At 38.9% G+C, this 23845-nt stretch overlaps 2 protein-coding genes across 2 annotated transcripts; both read left to right on the plus strand.

The window, feature by feature from the left end:
• Window positions 1-13801: 13801 nt before the first annotated feature.
• LOC110913635 lies at window positions 13802-16238 on the plus strand. The gene is made up of 2 exons (XM_022158457.1): window positions 13802-14991; window positions 15650-16238. Exons 1-2 carry the CDS (start codon window positions 13802-13804, stop codon window positions 16236-16238), a joined length of 1779 nt encoding a protein of 592 aa, XP_022014149.1.
• A 3353-nt stretch (window positions 16239-19591) lies between these two features.
• LOC110911485 (flavone 3'-O-methyltransferase 1) lies at window positions 19592-22211 on the plus strand. Its single transcript, XM_022156110.2, has 4 exons — window positions 19592-19929; window positions 20222-20646; window positions 21138-21202; window positions 21778-22211. The coding sequence occupies exons 1-4, from the start codon at window positions 19634-19636 to the stop codon at window positions 22075-22077; spliced, it is 1086 nt and encodes a 361-aa protein (XP_022011802.1). The 5' UTR covers window positions 19592-19633; the 3' UTR covers window positions 22078-22211.
• The last annotated feature ends 1634 nt before the right edge of the window (window positions 22212-23845 follow it).

A 23845-nucleotide genomic window follows, 5' to 3' on the forward strand; every position in this document is an offset into this window, starting at 1 on the left:
AATAGTAATTTTTGCATGCATCTTGACATCATCTTTTCAGAACTTGTTTCCTAATTTCAGATTATGCTAGAACAAGAGTTATAATTTCAGCATTTAACAAGTTTCTTGAAGTTCACTAATCACCTACAATGGTGATTGTGAAATCCTACAAGTCCTATACAAGGTCATGTCATGAAATCATCTAGGGCTTGTTCCTAATCCTCATAACCCTTCTAATTTCACCCATGCATCAGTGATTAAGCTGAATTTTTCATGTTTCACATTTAACCTAGAATTTGTGATGCAACAAAATTACTAAATTTCACATACCTTTTGATCCTTACAACGAGGAGTTCACTAATATGTGATTAAAACTCGATTTGGAACAGATTTGGGGCTTCAATTGAAGGGATTTGGTGTGAAGCTTAGGGTTTTGGAGAACCCCTGTCGCCCTCCCTCTCTTGATCGACCAGACACACCAAATTTGGTGTGTTTGGTTTGGTTTTTGTTACTATTAGTAACTAGCTTTTCAAATATGACAAGTTTAGTCCCCCAACCTTGTTTTGTTCTTAAGTTAATGTGTTTTAACCATAATATGTATTAGTTCAAGACTTGAATTTAACTAGGTTAAATTCCTAGTTGGTAAATTCTTGTTTATCAATTCTTTGAACTTTATAATATAAGGGTTTATATTTTAGGGGTGCTACAAGTCCACCCCCCTTAAAAAGGGTTTCGTCCCCGAAACCGAATTACGTACCAAATAATGTAGGGTGTAGACGTCGCATCTCCTCCTCGGACTCCCATGTCGTGTCTGACCCTTTTCTGTGGTCCCATTTGACCTTGACTTGATTTATCACTTTGTTCCTCAAGCTTTTCTCTTTACGATCTAAAATCGCAATCGGTTTTACTGGATAGTTGAGGCTATTATCTACCTCGATATCATCGTAGTGGATATAAGCGGTTTCGTCGGCCAAACATTTTCGGAGATGTGACACGTTGAATGTGTTATGAATCCCACTCAACTCTTCGGCTAATTCAAGTCGATAAGCTACTTTACCAACCCGTTCAATGATTCTAAATGGCCCAATAAGTCTTGGGCTTAGTTTTCCCCTTTTTCTGAATCTAATAATGCCCTTCCATGGGGAAACTTTTAGCATAACCATGTCGCCAACCTGAAATTCAATTGGCCTATTCCTTTTATCCGCATATGCCTTTTTCCGGTCTTGAGCCGCTTTCAAGTGTGCCCGAACTATGTCGATTTTCGCATTTGTAGTTCGGATTATATCGGCAGGTGCTAGCCCCCGCGGACCCACTTCTCCCCAACATACCGGGGTCCGACATTTTCTGCCATATAATAGCTCATACGGGGCCATTTTGATACTCGCGTGATAGCTATTGTTATATGCAAATTCGACCAAGGGTAAATGGACATCCCAACTACCTCCAAAGTCAATAATGCAAGCCCGCAGCATATCTCCCAACGTTTGTATTGTTCTTTCGCTCTGCCCATCCGTTTGTGGATGGTAAGCAGTGCTATGGAACAATTTAGTTCCCATCTGTTCTTGGAATTCACGCCAGAATTTCGAAGTAAACCGAGTATCTCTGTCTGACACAATGGATATCGGTACCCCATGCCTTGCTATGATTTCATTGGTGTAAACCTCCGACATTTTCTCAGATGTATAAGTCTCACGAATCGGAATAAAGTGAGCGCTTTTAGTTAACCTATCCACGACTACCCAAATAGCATCAAAACCACGACTTGTTTTAGGCAGTTTGGTCAATAGGTCCATCGTAATTTGCTCCCATTTCCAAACCGGGATTTCTAACGGTTGAAGTTTACCATATGGCTTTTGGTGTTCCGCCTTGACTTGTAGGCACGTCAAACACTTTTCCACGTATTTCACAGTGTCCCGCTTCATTCCGGGCCACCAATAGTTTTGCTTCAAGTCATGATACATCTTGGTCGCTCCCGGGTGAATGGAATAACGGGATTTATGAGCTTCATCAAGTAGAAGCTTCTTAACCCCACATGTGTTAGGGACCCAGATTCTACTAAAACGAGTTTTTAGGCCGTGACTGCCTATCTCCAGTTCTTTAACTTGGCCGATAATTCTTTCCTTTTTCCAGTTTTCCGCCTTTACAGCTTCATCCTGTGCTTCTCGAATTCGTTCTAGTAAACTTGAAGTCACAACCAGTTGCATTGATCGTACCCGTATCGGGGTATAATCTGTTTTGCGACTCAACGCATCGGCCACTACATTGGCCTTACCGGGGTGGTAATGTATTTCGCAATCGAAGTCTTTGACGGTTCCAACCACCGTCTTTGCCGCATGTTTAATTCCTTCTGGTCGAAGAAATATTTCAAACTTTTATGGTCGGTAAAGATTGTAAACTTTACTCCGTACAAGTAATGTCTCCATATCTTTAAGGCAAACACCACCGCCGCTAATTCTAAGTCGTGAACCGGATATTTATTTTCATGAATCTTCAATTGCCTCGAGGCATAGGCGATGACCTTGCCTCGTTGCATTAACACACACCCGAGCCCCAATTGAGAAGCGTCCAAGTAAACCACCATGTCATCAGTCCCTTCCGGTAATGTCAGTACCGGAGCGTGGGTCAACTTTTCCTTGAGTGTTTGGAAAGCTTCCTCTTGCTTAATGCCCCACACGAACTTTTCCTCCTTACGAGTTAATTTGGTCAATGGCATGGCAATTTTGGAGAAATCCTGTATGAATCTCCGATAATATCCCGCAAGCCCTAAAAAGCTTCGGATTTCCGAGGGATTTCTTGGAGGGCTCCATTTCGACACAGCTTCTATCTTTGACGGATCTACTAGTACTCCATCAGCACTAATGAGATGCCCAAGAAACTGTACCTCCCGTAACCAGAAAGCACACTTCGTGAATTTTGCATACAGCTTCTCTCGTCTGAGTGTGTCTAATATTTCCCGCAAGTGACACACGTGCTCGGCTTCACTCTTTGAATATACCAAAATGTCGTCGATAAATACAATTACCGACTTATCTAGCATGGGTTTGCAAACCCGGTTCATGAGGTCCATGAAAGCCGCGGGTGCATTGGTCAATCCGAAGGGCATTACAAGGAATTTATAATACCCGTACCTCGTACGAAAAGCCGTCTTTGGTACGTCCTCCTCCTTGACTTTCAATTGGTGATAACCAGATTGGAGATCGATTTTGGAGAACCAACTTGCTCCTTGTAGTTGGTCAAATAAATCATCAATTCTTGGAAGTGGGTATCGATTCTTCACTGTGAGTTTGTTTAACTCCCGGTAATCGATACACATGCGCATACTGCCATCCTTCTTTTTCACGAATAAGACTGGTGCGCCCCACGGGGACACACTCGGTCGGATAAACCCCTTGTCAAGAAATTCCTGAATTTGAGACATCAAATCTTGTAACTCCGACGGTGCAAGTCGGTATGGCGCCTTGGCCACGGGTTTCGCGCCCGGAATCAACTCGATTCCGAACTCTACCTCCCGTTCCGGCGGTATCCCCGGTAGTTGTTCCGGGAACACGTCTTCATAATCCCGCACGACCGGTACATCCCCAATTTTGAGGAGCTCTTTTTCCGTTTCGCTTGCGTATACCATAAAGGCCTTGCATCCATGTTTCATGAGTTTATGAGCTTCTAGCATTGTGCATATCACTGGGTTACCTCCCTTTTCTCCATATATCGTAACTTGTTTTCCGCTAGGAGACGTTAGTTTTATTTCCTTTCGGAAACAAACCACTTTCGCGTGGTAACGGGATAGCCAATCCATTCCCACTACCACTTGAAATTCTCCCATCGACATCGGGATCAAGTCTATTGCGTATTCCTCGTCATCAATGTTCATTGTACAGTTTTCACATACATCACAAACAATAAAGCTTTTGTTATTACTTACCTCTACTTCTAAGGGCATAGGTAATTTTGTTAGAACAAATGAAGGGTGCCGAATAAACCCATATGAAACAAAGGATTTATTCGCACCAGTATAAAATAACACACGTGCGGGAATTGAGTTTACAATAAATATACCTGAGACCACGTCAGGTTCGACCTTTGCTTCAGCAGCGGTCAGTTGGAAAGATCTTGCTTTGGCTTTCGAGGCTTCACCCTTCGAGTCTTGCCCTTCTTTCTTTCCAACCAATTCCGGGCATTCCGATCTTTTGTGACCCGTTCGGTAACAGTTGTAACAAACGGTCACTTTCTCCGGGCATGATATAGCCATATGTCCCGTTTTTCGACATATGGGACAAGGCTTATCTTTGAAGCGACATTCGCCCTTATGATTCTTGCCACAGATTTTGCAACTTGGTGTACCGCCCTTTGCATCTGATTTCATCGTTGTTTCATTCGTTCTTGCTTTCTTGGAAGGGCTTGGATTTACGTCTTGTGCCCTTCGTTCACCCCGCTCTATACTCTTTTTCAGCTCGATCTCCCTTTCCCGAGCGGCATTGACAATCTCGGTAAGGGTCTCGTACTTTGAAGGGGTTATGAACTCCCTATATTCTGCGCTTAGCATGTTATGGTAGTAATAAACCTTTTGCTCTTCGTTCGTTATCAGATCGTCACAGAACTTCATTTTGTCCATAAACATCCCCGTGATCTTGTCTATGGATTCACCCTTGTGTCTGAGTTGCATGAACTCTTCCTTGATCTTGTTTATGACCGCTTTGGGACTATGGTGTTTAAGAAACGGCGTCTTAAACTCCTCCCATGTCATGGTCTTAGCCGCTTCACTTCCAATCTCCTTCTTCTTGTTATCCCACCAGTCTTTTGCTTGGCCTCTTAATTGACCCGTGCCATAAGCCACGTAATCGTTTTCATCACAATGAGTTCTTTCGAACACTCCTTCGATATCACCAATCCATCGTTGGCACACAATTGGATCAACCTCCCCATTAAATATGGGTGGTTTACAAGCCATGAATTCCTTGTATGAACAAGGCTTTCGTCCTCCAGATTTTTCCTTTGCTAGTTTCGAATTATCCTCTAGATTCTTGATTCTCTCTTCTACCACTGATAAAACAGTGTTTTGAATTTTATCAATGAAGTTTGACAAACTGTTTTCGATCGCCTTTCCAACCTCTTCGGCAATCACTATCCTCATTTGTTCGGTGACTCTTGGCACCGTATCATCATCTCCATCCGTCATCTTTGATACTGAAATGTTTACACACATTGTTAAACATTTCATTTGTAACACATGTTTTACTTGTTTTGATTTAATCAAGTTCGTGACTTGACTCAATCATTCTTGTTTCATGCTTTTCTTGTGTTTGAGTGTGTTTACACACTCTTGATTCTATTGTTCTTGTTTCATGTTTTTCTTGTGTTTGAGTGTGTTTACACTCTCTTTTCATGCATATTTGTTCATGATTTATTTCTATATTCTCTAATTTCTACTTAAACGATTAACTCTTACCGGATGCTTGATCAAGCTTGAACCGAACACTTATTGGCAACCTTGGGCTCTGATTACCAACTTGTAACACCCTCTATATAATACTATAATCAGGACATAAAGACATGCATTTGATACCTAATATTTAGACTTTACAAAAACTTTTAACGTTTTAACCATGTCGAGACACATCATACATGTATTGTTGTTACAAAACCATATTCAAGACGGTAACTACCATTAGTTTACATAGTTTCTAGAACAAAAGATCGGATGCGGAAGCGTTCTAAAAATGTGTGTTCGGTTCGACTCGTTTGCTTGATCACCATCCTTTTTCTTGAGTACCTGAAAACTAAATGTTTTAAACAAGCATTAGTGTTATTAATGATGGGAATTCACGTATTCGGATTAGGTCCGAAAACTTATTCAAGAAAATGGAATAAAAATTTCATCAAGTTGGGCTCCACCGTAGTTTACGGTGTCACCGTAAATTACGGTGGCTTCTGGGCATTTTGGAACCTACCGTAAATCAGTAGATCCCCACCGTAGCATTTTGTTGGCCACCGTAAATTACGGTGTCACCGTAATTTACGGTGGGCCCTGCATTTGTTTTCTTGCTTTATGAGCTTGAGCATTCAAGTTCCGTTTTGCAGAGAAATGACCTTGAACAGATTTATCACCCACCCAAGGCTAATTACCCATGTTTGGGACTATTACTCGTTATCACGTTTTGCTTTCCCATAAGGGATCGCTCACGTATTAATCTATATGATTAAATCCAAGATTTCGTGTTTGTCGTCTATACTACTAGTCATATTTACCAAATCAAGATCATAACTCCTATACTAGGAGTTTAAACTTCACAACTAACATAGCTTGTCAAATTTATAACATACGCAATGATTATAACCATGCATTAAGTGATGGTGTCTAGCTTCATGTTTATTACAAGATTTGTTTTGACCCATTTGGGTGCTGAAGTAAGCACCATTCAGGGCATGCAAGTATCCTTGTTTGTCACTTGTTTTGACCCATTTCACTTGTTTAAGACACTAGTCATATTCGTGACATATTGGTAAATCTTGGTTATCATGTTTCAGAATTGACTACATAAAACTAACAATTAGATATAATGTAACGAAACAATAAATTTCGTACCTTTAGAGCGCGCCTTTTCCTCGTGAATTCCCTCCGGCTTGTCCGCTAGATGAACCGGACTCTTTGCCTAGAAAATTCAGTTTTTACAACATGTTTAGAACTCTTTTTATGACCACAATCACATCATTATGGACCATCATCAAATCTGCGTTTTTATCCAAATTTCACATTTAAATCCTCACTTAGGCATTTCAACAAACACCTAGTGGGTCAGATTTTTCTACATTCATAAACAAGTTCATGACTTGCGATTCAACATCTAATTTCACTATAATAGTAATTTTTGCATGCATCTTGACATCATCTTTTCAGAACTTATTTCCTAATTTCAGATTATGCTAGAACAAGAGTTATAATTTCAGCATTTAACAAGTTTCTTGAAGTTCACTAATCACCTACAATGGTGATTGTGAAATCCTACAAGTCCTATACAAGGTCATGTCATGAAATCATCTAGGGCTTGTTCCTAATCCTCATAACCCTTCTAATTTCACCCATGCATCAGTGATTAAGCTGAATTTTTCATGTTTCACATTTAACCTAGAATTTGTGATGCAACAAAATTACTAAATTTCACATACCTTTTGATCCTTACAACGAGGAGTTCACTAATATGTGATTAAAACTCGATTTGGAACAGATTTGGGGCTTCAATTGAAGGGATTTGGTGTGAAGCTTAGGGTTTTGGAGAACCCCTGTCGCCCTCCCTCTCTTGATCGACCAGACACACCAAATTTGGTGTGTTTGGTTTGGTTTTTGTTACTATTAGTAACTAGCTTTTCAAATTTGACAAGTTTAGTCCCCCAACCTTGTTTTGTTCTTAAGTTAATGTGTTTTAACCATAATATGTATTAGTTCAAGACTTGAATTTAACTAGGTTAAATTCCTAGTTGGTAAATTCTTGTTTATCAATTCTTTGAACTTTATAATATAAGGGTTTATATTTTAGGGGTGTTACAATTCGTCCATCATGATGGCCTTCAACTCCTCCCAAGTCAGCTCATAAGCTGCATCATTTCCGCGCTTGTTTCGTTCGGCCGTCCACCAGTCTAGTGCTCGGGACTGGAAGACGCCTGTAGCATTGAGGGTGCGGAGATTTTCAGGACAACCGCTTTGGCGCTGAGTGACTTCAACCGAATCAAACCATTGAAACATGGCAGTAGGGCCATCTTCTCCGGTGAATTCTTTGGGTCCGCATGCTTTAAACTGTTTGAAGCTGAAAACAGTCTTGTTGGCGTCTTTAGGAGCTTCAGTTTGCGACTCCTCAGACGACTTGCTGACATTTTCATACACCTCGCTTACAGCTTTCGCCACACTCTTGGCAATGATAGCAGCGAGACGCTTGTTTCTCTTCTCTTGGCGAGTAAGATGGTGTCGGGATCCAGACGACATTGTCTGCAACAGACGTCGTCACAGGACTCAACACAACATGATTGAATCTCACCTCACACGTCTACTACTTACTAAAGCTTAGAAATACGTCGAAACACGCATCACATAAAACACATAGGCACATAACCACAGATTCCAAATAATCACGGAAGCACATAAGCACGTAGGCACGTAGAGCACAGAGACACATAAGCACATAAGCACATACATATTTAATCACAAAGGCAGTCAGAATACAGAAACCTATCATTCAAAGCTCGCGAGTCGTTCGTAAATATTGATCGCGTATAGTATATCGAATAGTATCGTATAATCGTATAGCATGTTGAGTACAGTATAGCGTATATCATAGAATAGTGTCGCCTAGCTTTGTAACGATTTATTAGCGTATTGAGATAGAAGAGCAATGCGAATCGTGTGTGTTGATCGAAGTGATAGCAAAATCGAATAAACCTCAAATTTTAAACATATAAACAGTTAAACACATATAACGCATAAAAGCAACGAATCATCAGAGTCGTAACTGCGGGCTCAGAATCGAAAACACATGAAAATCGAGAGATAGATTGTCTGCGGCTACTCGACATTAACTACCCAAAGCGGTTCGAATATTCTCAAATGGACTTGTCGTCACTTTTCGACCTTTGGGATCGTGCTTTTGCCTCGATTCTTGGGCATCCAGCATGTATTCCCTAGGTCATACTTGTGAGTTCAGGTCGTTGGAGTCCGTCGAGGCTTTGGTGAGATGAGTAAAAGTTGGAATAAGTTGCCAAGGTTCAGGTTTCACCCCTGGCTTAGCAATTTCTTCCTTGTTTTAGTAAAATTGAGGAGATTATTCATCAAAATATGGATTTCCCTCCTGATTTAGTATAATTCTCCTCGTTCGTTATTGAAAAAGTAATGAAGAATCCTTCGATAGGTGGATAAAACAGCATTGATCCAGCAATTTAGTCAGGAGTTTTACGGTTTTCACACCTAATCCTGACCAAATCGCCTCCTCGTTATTGAAAATTTCGAGTGTAGTGATAGTATAGAATAGCAGGGTTTAGCGTATACGCTTGGTCTGTTGGTTCCTAACTATAGTCTAGGTCTCTAAGACAGCGACCCGGACTAGGTCGTGTCTAGCCTAATTCCCTATAGTTATGGCTCTGATACCATTCTGTCACACCCCAACCGATGGCGGAATCATCGGGGCATGGCACTGAGCAAAACAGATTGTCCAGAAGTTTTCATAACAACTATCATCACTATTTTGTTTAAATAACACGTCCCATACCGTGTCCCAAATAATAAAACAAATTATTACAGATAACAACCAGTCAAATATTCTGTTCCGACAACTCAGATTTAAATGAATAATATAAATATTGTTCAAGTGCTCCTAAAGACCCGGTCGGACAAGATCTACAGACAACTATGCTCTAGACGCTTGTTCCTGACAGACAACTATTTGTTGGGGGGCTCTAGAGCTTTATTCTAGCCTCGCTTTCCTAGCAAGCAAACATCTTAAACACCTGTCACATACGTTAAAATAAAGTCAATACATATAATGTAAAGGTGAGTATACAAGTTTGATAATAGCATAGTAGAGTTCGAATAGTTTACGCATAACCAGCACGTACACAGAGGAAAACGAAGCATGTTAATTATCGACACGGATCTATCGATACCAATGACTGCGGGTTGACTGTCCGAGACAGTTCGCAATACATGATTACCATCGTAATCCATGCAAGTAATTGTCCTTAACAACCCCCGTGTGAATGGGTGCTGAGTCCAAACTATAGTACTACGTCGTTAAGGCAGGTAGACAGCATTCCATGTGTAACATAACAACAAGCATTCATTTAGTCACGTAATACATGCGAATCGGTTAGCGTTCAAATAATTGAGTAGTGTGATCGATTATGTTTTGATATAAGTAACGTATGTAACACCCAAAAGTGCTAAAAGCAAAAAGGGATTGAGTATACTCACAGCGATTGATTGATGGATTGAAGGGAGCGCTTGAGAGTAGGATTAGCCTGAACAGTTCGATAGCATAACGATTAATACACGTAAAATGGAAACAAGGGATGGTGGGTCGAACAGCTTGGTCGATCGGACTATAGGTTCGATCGGTCGGGTTGTTCGTTCGGAGAACCAGTCCGTTCGGACAGTCTGTCCGGTCGGTTGGTCGGACCGATCGGATGGACTGTTCGAGTGGATTGTTTCTTCCTTTGGGAAGGATGTATTTGTGTATGATGGTTTGACCTTTTGAGGTTTTCGTTGTAGTATTTGAGAACATTGAAGTGTTCTTACCTTTCAGGTCGATCGATCGAACGGGTCGTTCGATCGGTCGGCTTAACCGATCGGTTAGACACTTCAGTAGTTAGTTCTCAGTAGGATGTCACCTGATCGGACATTATGTTCGATCGGATGGCACTCCAATACGTCGAACTAGTTGAAAATCGATTAAGTGTTGAAGCATAGTATCTCATGATCCAAAGAGTAATGTTTACCAATCAGTCGTTCGATCAGACATTACTTCGTTCAATACCATACCTCATGAAATTGTCAAATCGTGGGGCCATATGCTAGCCGATCGGCTAGCCTGGTCGATCGGTTGACATGTCCGATCGGTTGGCCTGTCCGTTCGGACAGCCTAACCATTCGGTCAGCATCCTGACCTGGTCGGCCTGTTCGTCTAACACTTGGTTGTTCTGATTATTTGACGATATTTCGAGGTAGTTTGACAACGAGCTGAACCATGGAACTTTCGTTCTTACTGGTTTCCCCTGCTCGGACAGGAATCACCCAAGTCCGGCCGGTGAATTGTTCGAAACGGTTAGTTCAACGTTTACCCGAAATCGGTAGACCTCGTAGTTAGAATCCGAATCTTGAACCACTCATCCATTGGAATGATTGGTGAGTCGACTCAAGCTCCGTTTCTACCGGTTTGAAGGCATTGAGTGTATAAGAGTTGAAAGAAAGTTGGAAATCCTTCTTTCAAACCTTCACACCATGTAATTGTTCAGATCTGTGATAGATCTTAGCTTGTTTATGTGGAAATCGGTTAGATCCGAGCTATTCATGGTGGATTGAGGCCAAAACATGATGTTCTTGAAGAACACCATGATGACATCATCCTAGAATGCTTAGATCTTGATGATTTCACGGTTAGAACTCAAGATTTGAAAGATAGAAAGGTATAGGAGTGTGTATTGATCAAGAAAGTACCAGATTTAGGATGAAAACTTACCGGAATCGGAAGAAATCTGAGAAAAGATGAGGAGCACGAGCTGGTCGGTCAGAGAGTTTCCAAAAGTGGAAAGAATGACAATGACAGCCCTATTTATAGGCTCCAAAAGAGGAAAGGGCTGGCCGATCGGCCAGGCATCCCGATCGGACAGCCTGCTCGATCGGACAGTCCGTCCGATCGGCTGGGCTGTTCGATCGGCTGACAGCCTGATCGATCAACAGCCTGGTTCGAGTGTTCGGTACGACGATTTCTGATATTTCGATTTCGATTGAAGACGATACGAGTACAATAGTGTTTCCTATTCAAATTACTTTCAGTCCCAATCACTATATCTAACATACAATCATCTATATTTCATACTATCCTTACGTTACCATTCGTCATAATTCGATTTCGATTGGATTCGATTTGAGTTTCGAGTTTCGATTCGAGTTTCGATTGATTCGATTGATCACCACACAAATCATAAAGTAAACACGCACAGGTAACACATAAGGCACACACACAAATAATATAACACCAAATTCGCATAGTTCGAGTCTCGAGTTCGATTGATGATTCGATTAGCTTGATTATTGATTGATTAACTTTATCGCATTGTTACTTCCTACTATTCACTGTCGTAAGTCGGTTCGCGTTGATTAAACATTCGTTTACTCGATTTATTCTGATTAACAACACTTATTCCACATAATACAAATAAGACATAAAATAGACTATTTACAGTCAAAGTTGACTTGGACTTTGACTTTGACTTTGACATTCGAAAACACGGGGTGTTACACTGATTAATTGATTGGCTGGTTATTTGATTGTTATAGACTTGGACTTTGACTTTGACTTTGACATTCGAAAACATGGGGTGTTACACTGATTAATTGATTGGCTGGTTATTTGATTGTTATAATAGTTTGGCTGAACTGAACTCTTTTCTAAATGGGCTAATGTGGTTGTTAGTTGTTGGGTTGTTCTAACAGGCTCAACAGATATAAATATCTAGAGGGGGCTTATTTCCTTTGTGTGAAGCTTTGGGACTAAAGTGCAACTTATCAAGTTTCATGTTATAGAAAGCTTTGTATCCTTCATTATTGGTTTAGTAGTTCAGTTGTAACTCTCTCTCTCTCTTGTTATTGATCTCTGCTAGGGTTTGGATCTAGAGATTTTGTACGAATAATCTCTCATCTGTATCTGAGAGATTATTCTGTAGTTTCAGTTGTATTCTGGTGTTGATGATCATCAGTCGATGATCATCTTTGTACTGTTTGTATCATTTGATCTTACTTTTGTAAGATCTTCTGGGTATTTGGGGGCAAATCATTTTGGGTTGGTTAATAAGATTTTGTCACCTGTTTTGTCGCTATTTCTTCTGTTGTCTTGTGTTTGTGAGTTGATTCATATAATTTTTACATGGTATCAGAGCTTATGCTCTTGATCCAGTTGTATTTCCGTTGTTGATCTGATCTTTTTCGTTATTTTCTGTGTTAGGTCGGCTTCAAGTTTGCAGATTTGTTGTCTGGTATTTGGTAGATCGGCTAGATCTTGGGAGTACTATAAACCCTAACTAGTTTCTTGGTTGTGAAGGAAATCTCCTCTCTGTTGGTGGTTCTACACGCTGTGTTGGTCTCTAAATCCTCGAAGATTTAGGGCAAACTGACCAGTAGTGTTGTTCTTATTGCTTGGTGTTATTGGATCTGCAAGTTCTTGTGAACTTCAGATCTGGTGATTTAGAGTTGCTAGCACCCACTGTGAGATTGTTCTATCTCTCCTCTTTTTAATTTCTGTTGGTTGGATTAGTTGAAGTCGGGGTAGTGAGGACCGACACTCTTATTTGGTTGTATCGGTTTTGTATCTTGTTCTTTTAGATTGTTGTTTTTTAGGTGTTTGGCTCCTGTATTAAGACCTGTCCAGGCACTATAAGTGACGAACCTGGAATCTGGACACTGATACAGCTTCGCCTTAGGGTTTTTGTATTCTTGTTTTTACTGTGTTCTATTAGTTGTTTGTGTTTGTTGTTCTGTTGATTTGTGATCATGACTGGTAAAGATGATAATGCTAGTTCTTCTCAGACCTTGATTAGCAAGTTAGATATAGGTGACCCTTTATTTTTACATCCTAGTGACTCAAGTTCTTTAACTATTGTTGGTATAACATTAAAGGATACTGACAATTATAAGGTTTGGTCTAGTGCTATGAAATTAGCTTTAGAAGCTAAAAAAAATTTGGTTTTATATATGGTAAATGTAAGAAAAACACTGATGATGATGTCTTGAGTAGTCAGTGGGACAGATGTAACTCTGTTGTCTTAAGTTGGTTGCTAAATTCTGTTTCAGAAGAGTTGTATTTAGGACAAGTTTTTTCAAAGTTAGCTTCTGATGTCTGGACAGATTTGAAAGAAACTTATGATAAAGTTGATGGCTCTATAGTGTATGATCTTTATAAAAAAAATCAACTGTATTACTCAAAGTGGCAGTTCAGTTTCTGAATATTATCATAAACTAAACACAATATGGAAGCAGTTTGATGCTGTGCTTCAACTGCCTACATGTTCATGTCAAGCAGCTAAGGACTATAATGACTTCTCTACTTTAATCAAACTTATGCAATTTCTTATGGGTCTTGATGATGTCTATCAACCTGTAAGAACTAATATGTTAACTAGAGAGCCATTACCTTCAGTCAAAGTTGCTTTTTCAATTGTGTCCAGAGAAGAATCACATAGAAATACAAGTGTAGGATCTAAAAGTCAAAATGTTTCTTTGATTTCTAAAACAACTCAGTCTTTTGAGCAGAAAAGAAAAGAATTTAGAGGTCCTAATCCTAACCTTAAATGTACTCATTGTAATAAAATTGGTCATACAGTTGATAGATGTTTTGAGTTAGTTGGGTACCCTTCATGTTTCAAAAAGAAATCTGGAGGTCAAGGTGGGAAAAACTTTTCAAATACTAGATCAAATGTGTCTTCTGTTCCATCTGTGTCACCTTTTTCTCCAGAGGAGGTTGCTAAACTTTTGAGCTTTGTGAATGAAAAAACAAGTAATGAATCACAGCCTTCTAATATGGGAGGTGAGTCTAAGTGTGGTTTTAATTCTTTAGGAGAATTTATGTGTTGTTCTAGTTTAATTAACTTTGGTTTTGATTGTAATTGGATTTGTGATTCTGGTGCCAACCAGCACATGGTCAAATCTGATAAAGATATGTTTGATTGTATTGATGTGTCTGAATTTGACTTAACTGTGTCTCACCCAAATGGAACTAAAGCTAAAGTGCCAAAAATCGGTAGTATAAAACTTGCTGAAAATGTTGTTTTAAATGATGTGTTCTTTGTGCCTACTTATAGTGTTAATCTTCTATCTGTATATAAGTTGTCAAAAGATAATCAAATTACTGTTATTTTTAATGAGAACACTTGTTTACTTCAGGATTCGAAATCAGGGAGAATCCTGGTGACTGGTAAACATGATAATGGGCTATATTTTTTAACAAAAGGTGGTAATTCTGTCAATTTGTGCTTTAATAGTTTGAATAACAGCAATTTATGGCATAGTAGGCTAGGACATCCTGCTGATCAGATCTTGTCAATATTAAAAGATGATTTAGGTGTTGTTGATGTTGCCAAACATCCATGTGAAACTTGTCATAGGGCTAAACAAGTTAGAGTTCCTTTTCCTTTGAGTGAACATAAAACAAAAAATGTAGGTGATATTGTTCATTTAGATGTTTGGGGTCCATATAAAGTAACTAGTAGAGATGGTTTTAAATATTTCCTAACTGTTGTTGATGATTACTCTAGAGCTGTTTGGTGTTATTTGTTAAAAAAACAAAATGGAAGTATTTGGAAATATTGAAAGTTTTTATGAGCTGGTTTTAACTCAGTTTAAGAAAAAGATTAAGATATTTAGAAGTGATAATGGAACTGAGTTTATAAATAATAAAATGGAAAATTTTTGTAAATCAAAAGGCATTTTGCATCAAACATCTTGTTCATACACACCACAACAAAATGGTGTGGTTGAATGAAAACATCGACATCTTTTAAACTTGGCAAGATCTCTGTTATTCCAAAGTGGTGTTCCATTAAGTTTTTGGTTTGATTGTGTGTTGACTGCTGTTTATCTTATTAACAGGTTACCATTATCTGTGCTTTTAGGAAAAAGTCCATATGAGTTAATGTTTGGTTTTAAACCCTCTCTTGCACATCTTAGGATATTTGGTTGTTTATGCTTTAGCACTATTATAAATGATTTAGATAAGTTGTCTTTTAATGCTGAAAAGTGTATCTTGATTGGTTATTCAAATGTTAAAAAAGGTTACAAGTTGTGGAGTTTAGACAATAAAAAAGAATTTTATTCCAGAGATGTTAAATTTTATGAAACTGTTTTTCCTTATAAGTCACATCAATTAACCAATCAAGATAAAACTTTAACTAATAGTTTGAATCATTTAAATTTTTTTGATAGTGTTGAGGTATTAACAACTAATCCTATAAGTCCCAATGATGAAGAGGGGAGTCATGAATCTCATGAGGTTACTGGTGATGATCAGCAACCAATTCCCTTTACATCTGCCACTCCAAGTAATGTTGAACATCAACATTCAACAACTGGAGTTGAAAGTAGTAGTAGTGAAGGATCTGGTAGGGCAGAGGACACTAGTACCTCAAATGATGAGATCAGCCCATCTGAGGGAACAAGTTCTTTTAGGAGGTCAAATAGGAAAGTTGTTTTGCCAAAACGTTTTGAAAATTTTGTGCTGAATACTAAAGCTAAGTACAGTTTAGATAAAGTTGTTAACTATTCTTGCTTGTCTAATGATAATTTTTGTTTCACTACATCTCTAAATAAAAAAATCGAACCCTCTTGTTATGAGGAAGCAGCCAAAGATCCCAAGTGGATAGAGGCTATGAACAAAGAAATGGATGCTTTGTTCAGAAATAATACCTGGGTTCTAACTGATCTTCCTCAAGATCGAAAGGCTATTGGGTGTAAATGGGTGTATAGAGTTAAGTATAAATCAAATGGAGAAATAGAAGGTTTAAAGCTAGATTAGTTGCTAAAGGCTTTAATCAAAGAGAAGGTCTTGATTTTGGAGAGACCTTCTCACCTGTTGTTAAAATGGTAACTGTTAGAACCATTATTACTTTAGCTGTGTTTTTTGATTGGTCTTTGTACCAACTTGATGTTGATAATGCTTTTCTGCATGGCACAATTACTGAAGATGTCTATATGAAGTTACCTCAAGGGTATTATTCTAAGAATGAATCTAAAGTATGCAAGCTTGTTAAGTCCTTGTATGGTCTTAAACAAGCTCCTAGAAAGTGGAATAAGAGACTAACTGATGTTTTGTTAAAAAATGGCTTTATACAAAGCAAATGTGATCACTCTTTATTTATTATGTCCAAAACCAAGATAACTGTGTTTTTGTTAGTATATGTTGATGATATTGTTGTAACAGGCAATCCTGTTGATGAGAGAAAAAAATTAAACATGTTTTACATGAAACGTTTAGAATTAAAGACTTAGGAATATTAAAATATTTTCTTGGTATTGAAGTTTATATGATAAAAAATCTGTTTGTCTTAGTCAAAGAAAATATTGTTTAGAACTTTTGAATGAATTTGGCTACTTAGGGTGTAAACCTGTTAGTACACCAATTGAACAAAATTACTTGGTTACTTCTAAAATTGACAAAAATCAACAAGTGCTTAAAAACATAACTGGGTTTCAAAAACTTATAGGTAAACTTATATATTTGTCTCTAACAAGACCTGATATAGGTTACACTGTTCAGTTCTTAAGTCAATTCATGCACAGTCCAAAAGAAGTTCATTTAAGTTTAGCTTTGAGATTGTTAAGGTATTTAAAGCAAAGTCCTGGTAAAGGACTGACTTTTAAGAAAAGTGTCAAGCTGGACTTGTGTGGTTTTGCTGATTCTGACTGGGCAAAGTGTTTGTCTACTCGGAAATCAATTACTGGTTTTTGTATTTTCTTGGGATAATGTCTTGTTTCTTGGAAAAGCAAGAAACAAAGCACTGTTTCAAGATCCACTGCAGAGGCCGAATATCGTGCTATGTGTTCTGCTACTTGTGAGCTTATGTGGTTAAAAAATTTGTTATCATAATTAAATGTTGATTGTTCTTTACCTATGATATTAAAATGTGATAGTCAAGCTGCTATGTCAATAGCAGCTAACCCAGTATTTCATGAAAGAACCAAGCATTTTGAGTTGGATTTACATTTTTTTAGAGAAAAAGTTGCAAATGATATTATTAATCCTACTAAAGTTGACTCAGAAAGTCAACTTACAGATGTTTTTACAAAAGGTCTTGGTGTTGTTCAACATGAAGATTTTTGTAACAAACTAGGCTTAGTAGATCTGTTTAAACCAATTGAATGAAGGGGGGGGGGGATGTTAAAAATGTTTGGATTTATGTTCTGTTCATTCACTTGGTTTATGTATTATTGGGCTGATTAATTGATTGGCTGGTTATTTGATTGTTATAATAGTTGGGCTGAACTGAACTATTTTCTAAATGGGCTAATGTGGTTGTTAGTTGTTGGGTTGTTGTAACAGGCTCAACAGATATAAAATCTAGAGGGGGCTTAGTGTAAAGTGGAGGACTGTGATTGCCTTTGTGTGAAGCTTTGGGACTAAAGTGCAACTTATAAAGTTTCATGTTATAAAAAGCTTTGTATCTTTCATTATTGGTTTAGTAGTTCAGTTGTAACTCTCTCTCTCTTGTTATTGATCTCTGCTAGGGTTTGGATCTAGAGATTTTGTACGAATAATCTCTCATCTGTATCTGAGAGATTATTCTGTAGTTTCAGTTGTATTTTGGTGTTGATGATCATCAGTCGATGATCATCTTTGTACTGTTTGTATCATTTGATCTTACTTTCAAGGGCGAAGGATTTAAGGGGCGGGGAGGGGCGCCCGCCCCCCCGAACTTTTCGGTCAGTAGTGTTATACATGTACGTTTCGTATAGGATTTTGTAGGTATATACGTTTTCGACCCCCCGGTTTTAATTTTTTTATTTATATAGCCCAAATAAAAAATTTAATTAGTCCAAATATTATAGCCCAAATCATATTATTTGGTAGAATACTAGAATGTATATTATATAAACCAAATCAAATCATTATATAGCCCAACTTAAAAGCCCACCCTATCCAATCTTCATAAGGTTAAAGGTTTGTGTTTTTTCTCTTTAGGTTTAATTTAGGGCTGCAATTTATGTGATTTATGTTGAAATTATGGGTGAAATTGGTCCGAATTTTTGTCCTAAACTTGTTGAATCTTTCTGTAACTATGTCTAATTTTATTTGTTTAATCTTATTTAACTTTTAGAAGGTTAGAGCAAATTACAAATCATGGGTTGGTAGACGGGCAACAAGCTGCGCCGCCACCCCCTTTTGAATTGCAAATCCTACTCAGCTAAACACATAACTATGGCCTACAGACACTGTCGCATGCGCAAGTGCTGCCTTTTGAACCCGCTTCAAGAAACCGGACGCCACAGGGGCCAGACAACCAAAGGTATCGAACGCGAAAGGAAGGAAGGCATGTTGATTATCTATGCAGGCCTGCTCGTGCTTGGATATTTTCCCCGCCTCAGCCTTCCGCGTCGCTTGCCCTGAAACAAAACCATTGCCCCTGAAACCGGCAAGAGGCGACACCCCCGTGAGATCAATGCAAGCATGTTACCCCCGGACCATCCAAAAACCAGCACATCGGCTATGTGGAAGAATAAAATGATAACTTCTTTTTTAATGTTTGAGAACGTTTTTTATTTGATATTAATGTTTGACCCGACCCGACCCAAATCGAATCACCGACGTCCGACCCGAACATACACCTCGAAACCACACGATAGAAAAAAAATTTTAGGTCCGTTACTTTCCGACCCCCCGAACTTTTTTTTCAAGCTTCGCCACTGCTTACTTTTGTAAGATCTTCTGGGTATTTGGGGGGCAAATCATTTTGGGTTGGTTAATAAGATTTTGTCACCTGTTTTGTCGCTATTTCTTCTGTTGTCTTGTGTTTGTGAGTTGATTCATATAATTTTTACTGAACCAATACCATACGAACAACATCGGTATTGGTATTCGCTTTGTTGCTTTTCTTGGCGTTCCTATTGGTGTCATGATGAACTCGTCCGATTCCGACATAAAAACATAGGTATTGGTAAAACCGTTATCAATTGCTACTATTCCTAACCTATATAAATTTAGTTGTTGTATTTGCACATTCATTCGTATTTATCTCAAGCCAGTAGTGCATTTATGTTGAAATTATATTACATTAGATTACAATACATTATCGGATACGATTACGTTATCGGATACAATAATAGATAGAAAATGTATGGTACTGAGTGAAAAGACATGTGTATCCCCACCATCCATCCCTATATATGGTGACCATTGAACATACCTACCTCTGAATGCACTGGTCTACAATGGACAGCCGAAACGGAGAAACGCAGACGCACAGCAAAGATGCCCGGCTAGCGATCATGGAGCTGGCGAACATGATCAGTGTCCCTATGTCGCTCAATGCCGTTGTTCGCCTCAACGTCGCCGACTCTATATGGCAAAACGGCTCAAACACGCCACTCACTGCCTCCGAGATTCTCTCTCGTATTCTCCCTTCCGCAGATCCTGAAAACCTTCAGCGTATTCTCCGCATGCTCACCAGTTATGGTGTTTTTCACGAGCACATCGCCTCTGGCGAAAGAAGGTATGTCAATAATATCAATCATCACTAGAATTGAATTTGCTATTTAAAAGAGAGTCGCGCCTATGTAATTTAATTTCTTTATTTTAATGAAAGCAAGTTCGTTTAAAGCCAAAAAAATAAAATTAATTAGAGCATCTTTATGACTTTATGTTAACCAGTCTGTCTTCTGACTAAAAAGTTCTGGTTTAGCCAGTCATACTGGTGAAAAGGTAACTTTTTATTTTATTGAAACGACAAAATTGAATATAACAAAATGAGATTTTACTGAGTACGTTTGTTTGTTTGTTGTCAGATACTCGCTGACAGATATAGGAAAGACGCTAGTGACGGATGAAAACGGGTTGTCGTACGGTTCATACGTTCTACAGCACCACCAGGAGGAGCTGATGAAGGCGTGGACGATGGTGCACGAGGCAGTGGTTGATTCATCGACAGAGCCTTTCGTGAAGGCAAACGGCGGTGAGACAGCGTACGGGATGTACGGGAGGAAACCGGAGATGAACGAGCTGATGCAGAAGGCAATGTCCGGGATATCTGTTCCGTTTATGAAGGCGGTTCTGGAAGGTTACGATGGGTTTAAGGGTGTTGAACGATTGGTGGATGTTGGTGGTAGTGCAGGGGATTGCCTGAGGATGATTCTAGAGAAGCATTCCCATATCAAACAAGGCGTTAATTTCGACTTGCCTGAAGTTGTTGCAAAGGCTCCAAAAATTGATGGTCAGTTACGTTACATGTCACGTGATATTCACAACCACAAAGCGTATACAAAAGAGTTAAATGCTATTTTAGTCCTATGGTTTGGTTTGAGTTGTTTTGCCTCTTTAGTCTAAAAGTTTTATTTTTGTTTGTGGGTCCAAAAAATTTTTATTGTTGCCATTTTAGTCAACTAGATTAATTTTATTCATTTTTTCTGTTAACGAGAAGGGCAATTTGGTCATTTTATATGGCCGAATTGCCATTCTAGTTAACAGAATTACATATAAAATGATTGAATTGCCCTTTCGTTAACAGAAAAATGGATAAAGTTAACACAGTGGACTAAAATGACAACGGTGAAACTTTTTTAAACCCATAAAAGAAAATATAACATTTGAACTAAATTGGCAAAATGGCTCGAAGCACATAAACTAAAATAAATAGTATGCAACTCTATACAAAATATACGTGGAAAGGTTTCTATGGGGGGGTCATGTTTTTATTGTGTGCAGGTGTGACACATGTTGGTGGTGACATGTTCAGCTTTATTCCCAAGGGTGATGCAATTTTCATGAAGGTAATATTAAAATGTTTTTAATTTATTATATATTTTATTTTTTTAATTTATTATTGTGAGTATAAAAATGTGACATTTAAAACTAGTGTAAGAATCAAATACAAATAATTTTTAAGATACAAATAGTTAGAGTAATTTATTACTGAACTAATGTGTTTATTTTGAGTAATTATTATTGAACTGTCAATAAGCTAGTGGTGCAGTGGTAAGGGAGAGACCTGGAGGATTCGTTCAAAACAAAAAATATATTATAGTTATTACTATTACGCTTCCTCAAAATTAAAACGTATTATGATGACTAGTTCTAACAAAATTAATTTAGGTGTTTGTACCGTTTGCACGTTAAAAGCTATTTATACAGGATCTCAACCCTTTAAGAGTAAACAATTGTATATGTAAATGGAATATAATCTGTTATATTTCTCCATCACAAACAATGTCCTTTTGTTTAGAAAATCACTTAATTAATTCCAAGTTAATATGAATGTTTACAAAATGCTCTAATGACTCAATTGGCCTGCCTTTATTTGGTTTCAATGGTTGATTGAGTTGTTGATTATATTAATTTGTTGTAGTGGGTTCTAACGACATGGACAGATGAGGAAGTAAAGCAAATTTTGATGAGTTGTTTTGAAGCAATTCCAGTTGGAGGTAAGTTGATTGCTTGTGAGCCGGTGTTGCCACACGACACTAATGATACTCACCGCACCCGAGCCTTGCTCGAAGGTGACATATTTGTGATGACCATTTACCGTGCCAAGGGCAAACATCGGACTGAAGAAGAGTATCGTGAACTTGGCAAGTTGGCTGGTTTTACAAGTTTTCGAGCTATTTATATCGACTATTTCTACACTCTCCTTGAGTATAAGAAATGATGAGCCTTAATTGCTAGTTTTTAGTATGCCATTATTGGACCATTAACGACTTTCAAATTGAGTGCAACTGATACATGTGAAATGTACTTGGTACTATGTTATTTTTACATAAGATCAATTATGCATTCCTTGTCTCTAGTGATATTTGATTTTAGAAATGCAAATTTTATTAACACATGCCTAAGAAACAAGGGCTAGCAGAACAAACAACGACAATTACATCAAATAGCAATCCTTACATGAACTATATGAAATTTGAAGAAACACGGAACTAATTTTAGTGTGTATTTAGTTTGGTTTATGTTTCTACCATAAGGGTTAATCTTCTTATAACTTTCTGAGCTCCTTAATAATCTGTTAATCCTGCAAAACAGAACACCGTTAGCTCGTTAAGAGGGGAATATGGGGGTTTCCCTCTTAACCAGACTCCGGCGTGAGAATAAGCGACTGTTTTGAGAAGATAATTATGTATTAAGAGTGAGAGTAGAGGGAATAGAATGGTTTAACATGTGAACTAAGGTCTCTATTTATAACCGGAGAGGTGTAGAGGATGTGGGCTGATGGGCCTTGGGCCGGAAGGCGACAATGTAGCGGATATGCTTCTTGTCTCACTGGTGTCGACCGTTAGTGGCTTCAAGAAGTTTTTCTGGTGCTGGCGCACCGTGATTGGAGCCACGTGTCACTGTTGTCGGCCTCGTTGTCCCTCTGCCATCAGCAGGTAAGTGGAGATCGTGGGGTAGGTGTCTATGCCCTGTGATTGGTGCCACATAGGCGTCTTTGTGTACTCTCTGTCTCCTGCACGTTAGACGATCGTGGAGCACGATTAAGCATTGCATGGAGGACGCTGATTGGCTCATTTCTTCTGCCACTTGTACCTTCGTACCTTCTGAAGTGGCCCTGCGCCATAGCCCTGCGCGACCTTTGCTGGACACGAAACTAGCTCGCACAGGGTATGTGTGGTTGAAGGCTCTTGTTCGGAATGCTAAGTGTTGAATGTGTTGTTTTATCTTGTTGGGATCTCGCGCGCGGTCAATGCATGATGACACGACCCGCGCGAGGTTGGTTATAAGCAAATTGATAAATAGGGAGTATGGTCCTGCGCGCGACCTTGATGAAGGTCTGCGCGGCTTTCTGGGACCATACCCCTTCAAGTCCCCCCCCCAGTCCAGTGCTGCACCATGCGCAAGGAAAGTGGTTGGAGCTCTGAACTTAGAAAAAGTGCTAAAAATGCTTGCTTTATGTTCGGTAGGCGCGCGCATGTAAATGTTTGACATTTGCTACGGCGCGACTACTATGCCTGGCTGTTGGTGATTCTTCGCTTCTGATTGTAGGCGCGCTGGTTCGTTGTATAATATTAACATGCGCGGCCTGAGTAACTTCTGCATGAAGTTTGTAGTAATTTCGGGCGGGAAAATCCTCGAATTTTGAAATCTGACAGGTTGGTAAGAAACGTCGTCGATGGCGACGTTTGAGTTGATCGCTGACACTCCCGTCATCAAGTTGTCTCTACGGTTTGGTTCTGTCAGGAGAGTGAGGTCCACGCGCACGTGGTAACCGTTGCTCCGGGATTTGCGATTGACGTGGCAGTCGCTGATTGGGTACGCGCGCGGTGAACCCGGCACGTCTACTCATCGGCTTAAATGCGATGAGTATAAATAATCGTGGAGATGAGAGAGGAGATCACTTTCTCTTCTACTATTGCTATTTTCTCTCTTATTTCTTCTTCAAATCTTCAAACTCAATAGCAGGTCTTCAAAATTCTTAGCAG

Source organism: Helianthus annuus, chromosome 15 (assembly GCF_002127325.2).
Source record: "Helianthus annuus cultivar XRQ/B chromosome 15, HanXRQr2.0-SUNRISE, whole genome shotgun sequence".
Lineage (NCBI taxonomy): Eukaryota > Viridiplantae > Streptophyta > Magnoliopsida > Asterales > Asteraceae > Helianthus > Helianthus annuus.

Coding starts and splice junctions, on each gene's coding strand:
- LOC110913635 (XM_022158457.1), top strand. CDS start 13,802: ATGGGTCTTGATGATGTCTATCAACCTGTAAGAACTAATATGTTAACT. Junction 14,992..15,649: donor GATTACTCTAGAGCTGTTTG/GTGTTATTTGTT, acceptor TTTTTTTGATAG/TGTTGAGGTATTAACAACTA.
- LOC110911485 (XM_022156110.2), top strand. CDS start 19,634: ATGCACTGGTCTACAATGGACAGCCGAAACGGAGAAACGCAGACGCAC. Junction 20,647..21,137: donor AAAGGCTCCAAAAATTGATG/GTCAGTTACGTT, acceptor TATTGTGTGCAG/GTGTGACACATGTTGGTGGT. Junction 21,203..21,777: donor GTGATGCAATTTTCATGAAG/GTAATATTAAAA, acceptor AATTTGTTGTAG/TGGGTTCTAACGACATGGAC.